Source organism: Cryptomeria japonica, chromosome 9 (genome assembly GCF_030272615.1).
Source record: "Cryptomeria japonica chromosome 9, Sugi_1.0, whole genome shotgun sequence".
Lineage (NCBI taxonomy): Eukaryota > Viridiplantae > Streptophyta > Pinopsida > Cupressales > Cupressaceae > Cryptomeria > Cryptomeria japonica.
Genome location: NC_081413.1, coordinates 653,346,342 through 653,352,958, shown reverse-complemented (window position 1 = coordinate 653,352,958; position 6,617 = coordinate 653,346,342). Strand labels below are relative to the sequence as shown.

General features: G+C 34.3%; 1 protein-coding gene across 1 annotated transcript; it reads right to left on the bottom strand.

Annotated features, from left to right (window-relative positions):
• Positions 1-1,696: 1,696 nt before the first annotated feature.
• LOC131858580 (mitogen-activated protein kinase 10-like) lies at positions 1,697-6,343 on the bottom strand. The gene is made up of 4 exons (XM_059211869.1): positions 5,876-6,343; positions 3,474-3,882; positions 1,965-2,092; positions 1,697-1,816 (listed from the first exon to the last, which is right to left on the bottom strand). Exons 1-4 carry the CDS (start codon positions 5,897-5,899, stop codon positions 1,697-1,699), a joined length of 681 nt encoding a protein of 226 aa, XP_059067852.1. The 5' UTR covers positions 5,900-6,343.
• Positions 6,344-6,617: the final 274 nt, after the last annotated feature.

Below are 6,617 nucleotides of genomic sequence, written 5' to 3'. Positions count from 1 at the left end.
TCAACCGAGATGGGGGTTGGAATTTAAGCTTCTCGTGGCTCCCCCTTCTAAACCATCTCAAGAATCCTAATTCTCTCGCTCCTCTTGGTCTAGTTCCCCTCCTCGTGTCTTCTCCTTCCCCTCTCTCTTAACCCTTCTCCCTTCGTTCCTCCTTCTTGGACCTTTTCTCTTTCCCATCCTCTCTTCCCCATTCCTGGCTTTTCTCTTGCCTTTGCCCCTTATTCTTCTTGTTTGGTTTTTAGTCTTCTTGGTTTCTTTCTTCGTTCTTTGTTTTTCCTTGTTGGTTGATCTCTCTTTCTTGTTTGTTTGATCTATGCCCCTCTCTTTTCGTTTTTCTTTGTTTTCCTTCCTTTTTCTTTTGTGTTTTTGTTTTGTTCTTCTTTTTATATACATATGTATGTATATATATGTATACTTTCATATATGTTTTGTTTGTTATACTTTCGTTATTTCCCTTAATTACATTTGTTTTTTTTCAGGGCATTCATTTCTCTGTCTCCTTCTCCTTTAGCCTTGCTTCTTCGTTTTATTTTCTTTGGTTTGGCTCTTTGTTCTTTTTCAATGTATGTATGTATGTATATGTACACGTGTATATATATGTACACATATGTGTACATATATATGTGTGTGTGTGTGTGTGTACATACATATACATATATGTATATGTATATGTGTGTGTATATATATACATATATAGACATAAAAATGTGTGTATACACATATTCTTTTTCATATATATATAATTGGATATTCCTTTTTTGTTCTTGTTTTACTTATCCACATACATTCATATTTAATTGGTTATGTATGTGTGTGGGTATATTTTTAAATATATATATATATATATATATATATATATATATATATATATATATATATATATATATATATATATATATATATATATATTTTGTTATTCCATTGGCTTCTTTTCTCCTCTTTTTATTTTGGTTGACTTTTGTGTTGTTTCTTTTTTGTGGTAATTTTTATATTTATGGCTCTTTCTTGTTATTTGTGTCTCTGTCCTTGAGCCTCATATTTTGTTCTCTTGCTCTCTCACTTGCTCTCTTGCCTTGATGATGGATCATGGTATTTGATCCAAAATGTTGGCAACATAAAAATACACACGGTCAATCATTATGGACTATGGAGTCAATTAGGGTTAGAATTTGTACTAAAAATTCAATGATTTATTTATTTTATTACAATATGTAAAATACCATCTTTTAAAAGATAGCATTAAAGTTGGGATAAAATTAGTATTAGGGGTCACTCTTTTGTGAATTTTTACCCTTCAATATATTAATTAACTTATATCTTACTATTGGCTAACCATTGCACCTTCTTTTCGTGCAAGTGCTAGCCATAAGAAGAATTCATCATTAAAGACATATTCGTGCTTCGTGGGTCACGCCCTGAAATATTGATTTTTAAAAATTAAAAAAAATTAAAATTTAGAAGAATAGATCAATTAGTTACTTATGTTCTAATAATTATTCAACTCTTTTTTATAAGTCTTCCTGATGAATCATCATATTTGATTGAAAAAGTTAACAACAAAACATTTATATGATCTAATTCGAAAAGAAAACATATTCAATTCATTATAGTGTAATTACAAAATTAACAACAAAACATTTATATGATCTAATTCGAAAAGAAAACATATTCAATTCATTATAGTGTAATTACAAAATTAAATAAGTAAAATATTAATTGAGGAATATGGGCAGAGCGCAGACAAAGTAGCAAATACCTTGGAGAAAAAAGATCCACATAGCTCTGGAGCCCTATACCATCGTGTAGCAACATAATCCTGTGTAGAAAAAATTACATCTCATTGAGAAACAAAGCTAAAAAGAAACTGTGACTACACTATTATGCTAACTAAAACAAATGTGAACAAGATCCAAAAATGCTCACATTACAATGAAGTCTACAATACAAGTTACAAAATACTATACCGTCCAGAAGATTGTAGTAGGCATGTCATTGAAGGCAACCCTTGCCAAGCCAAAGTCACATATTTTTAGCTTGCAATCAGCATTAGCCAAAACATTCTTCGGTTTCAAATCCCGATGGTAAACATTTGCTACAGAACCAATAAGCCGACACTTCAGAACATGATCTAAAGGCATATCTTCAAATCAAGTTGACAAACAATGCAAATATTCATTAGAGTTATACTGATCATTGAACAAGAAATTGCAAGTAGTTCTACAACAGAAATATATATCTTGAATTAGGATGCTTAGGGACACAACTAGAAGCCATTTCCAGTAGAATAATAACTCAAGTGTTCTAGTACATGTGAGTCAAACATAAGTGTGACCTGTAGGTATTATCAATACTTCATAAACACAAACTTTGTGATAGAAGTGGGGATTAAAACTTTGATAATCCCTAACATGGAACCATTATCTGTAGACTGTTGTAAAAATTCCAAGAATCTTCCTTACAAGGCTATGTTAGGAAAGATTTCATGGGTCAATGAATGAAATTAATTGATTCTATTCTAGGGGTTGGTAGGTTATGTCGAACCTAGGACCTTCCATAAGCCATTGTCCGTCCGGGTGTCTCCTAGCATGGACCTGGTTCTGATACCATGTTGAGACATGGACCAGCTAGGGCTCGAACCTAGGATCTTCCATAGATTGCTGGAGTGCTCTACCACTGAGCTACTGACCCCTCTTGGACCAGTCCATCGTCCGTCCCGATGTAGCTTATTTCCAACACCAATAGGTTAAACTCTGTCAAGCAGTTCTCAGAATGCCCATTCTACAGACTCATTAGCATCCACAATGATCTGTTCGCATTATAGTTAGTTTCTTAACAAAACAAAGGGTGGCTCATTCATACAGTGAATTGGTTGTCCTTCCCATTTCTTTTTCTTATTCCTTTTTTAGTTACACAGGAAAATCAGTTAAATAAAGAGTACTAAAATCTAAGGAAACAAGCTTTGTTTAGCCTATTTGTAGCCCTTAAACTGTAAGCTCATTTACATCATACAGATGTATAAAGTGGAAAAGACATACAAATTTTTCTCACAACTGAAATTCATTTAACTATTAAAGAATACAAAAGCAATAATCACTCAATCGTGCATACAATAAAATGCATTTAGAACTACAGTTTCCAGGGGTTTGCTTAAGCTATTTGAAGCCCTTAAATTGTTAGCTCATTTACATCATACAGATGTTTAAAGTGGAAAAGGCATACAATTTTTTCTCAACTGAATTTCATTTAACTATTAAAGAATACAAGAGCATTATTCACAAATTTGTACATACAATAAATTTCATTAAGAAATACAGTTTCCAGAGCAAAAGAGTGGCTATACACTCACAATTAGCATAAAAATCCTTTACATCTATGATCTAGTGAATACAGTCTGCACGTACACATTGTTTTTGCATTGTTACAATCTTTAACTGAAACAAATTCACAATAGCCACACTAGAAATAAATTTTACCTGTATGCATGTATTTTAAAGCTCGAAGAAGCTGGTACAAAAAAAATGGATAATGTTCTGGGGTCAGGTCATCATTTGCCTTTATAACCTGGTGTAGATCTGACTCCATATGTTCAAAAACAACATAAATATCTTTGAATTCTCGCCTTGATGGTGGCAACATAATATGCTTGATTTCAACAATATCAGGATGACGCAGAAGTCTCAAAAGATTAATTTCACGTAAGATCCGAGTTGCATCAGATATATGTTCAAAAATGTCATTTATCTTCTTGATTGCAACTTTTTCTCCAGTATGAGTATCAATTGCAGAGCAAACAACACCATAGCTCCCTTTACCTATAACCTCCTGGACCTTGTAGCGACTAGCTTCACCATATTCAGTGAAAAATTCCGCCTCCGTAGGGTTCTGTATTCACAGAAACCACATTGAATTTAGATTCTAAACTTATCATTATCTTCACAAATATAATCCACAAATCTATATTTTGCATATTTTCATGTTAAATATAGCTAAAAATATTCTGTTAATTTTTTTCTTCCAAACCAAACCAAATGTTGAAGGATGTCCCAAAGTACCAAACTTCTCCTCACTCTCTCCTTCAACCATGGTTTTCTGTACTCAGTAACTATAAAATATTTACATAAGATGCTAGCATTTATGGCATGAAAATAATTAAGAGGCAATGTAGAGAAATGAACTGCAGTACCAGTGTAGGTCTGAACTTTTTATACCAGTCTTGTCAACAGATCAAACAAAGAATAAGATAGAGGCAGGGTTGGATTTAAAGCAGTGCAGGAAATTAAACCATCAGTGGGTATAATTAAAATGCAAGTATAAATTTCAAAGCAAATATAAGCAATGGCTGTACAACTAACTGGCTTGCAAAAATGTTTTATTATTTATATGAAGCATTTAAGTATTGAACTGTGCAAGCTAAAATCCTTCGTCTGCTCTACTAGTTGTTGTTCATAATCGGCTTCCAAACACTTTTTACTAGAAAATTGAATTGAACATAGGAAACATATGGTTTGTTGTGATGGAAAAGATGATAACGCCATACAATAACTTGGATGTACATTTACTGACATCATCCAAAGATGGATAAGTATAGAAATACAAAATGTGATATCATAAAAATTGTTGTTTCCTTCAGTACAAAATAAAGAATTACCTGATATTATTGATAAAATGAGATGGAAAAGAATCAGACATTGATAAGGAACATTAGAATAGAATATCATTAAAAACATATAAAGAAGATCCATGAGCTGAGAAAAAATATCTGTACGCCTTACTGACACTTCTAATGCTCAGATCTTAGTATAGGTAGAGGTAGTTGAGGATTGATCTGTGATCCATTTACAGGTAACTGATGTTGGAGTTCTCTGTTGGTCTGTCGTCTGGATATAAGATAAGACCTTATCACAATTATAAACCGGGTTTTAAAAATCCACAGCTGTGACCCATTAATGCAGCTTGATGAATGTAACAGAGAAGTTGGTTTTCAATAAAAACAAAATTCAATGGCGGTATGACAAAGGTGTTGGATTTCGATAAATCCAGGATCCAATGACCGGCCGTATAACTAGTTCACTGGTGTCTAAGCGAAAGAGAAATATGGTACATACAGTGACACAGCAGTGTGCTCCCAGTAAACCAACAGTCATGTTAACCATGGAAAAAGGTAATTGAAGTTGGAGTTTACTGATTGGAGTCTTGACCACCATCCTGTTAAATGTACAAATATTCTCAACATAGGCATAGCAGGGAATTTTATCCTACATGGAAAGGCTTAAAATTTTTGGTAAAATCAAAAAACCATAGACAGGAAAATCATTTTGAAAACACTACAATCACCGAAAACCTAGAAAGGTCTAGTCAAGACAGATATCCAAAGGCTTCAATTGAACAACGTTGGTAGAGTTTTGTTTGCCAAACAAGGGCAATGCCACTGTCAAACTTTATCTTCTTATTTTCTCCATAGATCCAATTGAACGGAAACATGTTAGGCAACTGAAGAGACGTAGTGTTTTCCTTTTAGCAATTGGCGATTACTAAATTGCAGTTTAGAATGACATGATGAAGTCACTTCAACTGAACATGAAGAAACGCAATGACTCTAGACCAACAGCAACTCAAGCTTACCAGATATAACTGGGACATGCTGGACCATGCTGTTAAAGATGTGAAAAGGAGAAGAGAACTGGTGTGGACAAATTATAGCTAACCATTACATTGGGCTTACCCATAACTGATCATTAAGAATTATTATATTGTAGACGACAGCGTAGGGCACACATATAGCTGACCGTACCTGGCAAATAACGAAAAAACATAATTTTCATACAACACAGAATAAGTATATCAAGAATCCTAGCCAAATCCGAATCAGTCTTACCTTTCTTCTCTGTTCTTGCTGCATAGTTCCTTTTTGTGTGTCCTCTTCCAGATCCACCTTAACTCCTTCAAGTTTTGTGCTTCACAAGAAATTCAACTTTCTCTACCTATTTTCAGCCTTTCTGTGGCCACAATGTCGAGTCTTTTTCACAGAAGAAACCTTGAAATTTGATAAACTTACTTAAAAACAAGCGTTCTTTCAGCAAGGTCTGGGCCTCAGCCACATTTTCCCCACCAAACCCACTGTCTGTTTTGCTTCTCCCACTCATAAACAATTTTAGATCTCTTCTTCTGCAGTCAGTCATAGAGAAACAACACAAGCCCATGGCCTGGCAGGCCTGCTGAAAACATACAATGTCTGCATTGCCAACCCAAGAGAAAAAAGAAAAGGCAAAAATCTTCTAAGAAAAAAAAGGCTATACAAGAACAAAGCAGCTCCAACCCTGGTCTTTCTATCCCTTCCTGCAGGTCTTCCTGTCACCTAGCTACGTGACAGGTATTGGGTACTCAACCCAACTTACAGAGTGCAGCTAAAATCCAATTGGACATTTGAAAATGCAAGCTTTTAAGCAAATGGGTGGTTGAAAGTGAAGGTTTACAACGTCAAACATAGCATTCGGCAATAAAAGGGATACTCGGGTCCCCTAGATGTGCAAAAATCCAAAGAAACCCAATCAACTTTTCAGTGACGGAACAGTGACCCACTACAAGAAATAAAGGAAATTACCCAATCTCAGGAAGGC

Bases quoted from the DNA above. Each gene is read 5' to 3' on its own strand.
- LOC131858580 (XM_059211869.1), bottom strand. From the start codon at position 5,899: ATGCAGCAAGAACAGAGAAGAAAG. The intron at 3,883-5,875 runs GTAAGACTGATT...CTGTGAATACAG, and splicing joins AGCAAGAACAGAGAAGAAAG to AACCCTACGGAGGCGGAATT. The intron at 2,093-3,473 runs GTAAAATTTATT...TTGGTTCTGTAG, and splicing joins TTTAAAATACATGCATACAG to CAAATGTTTACCATCGGGAT.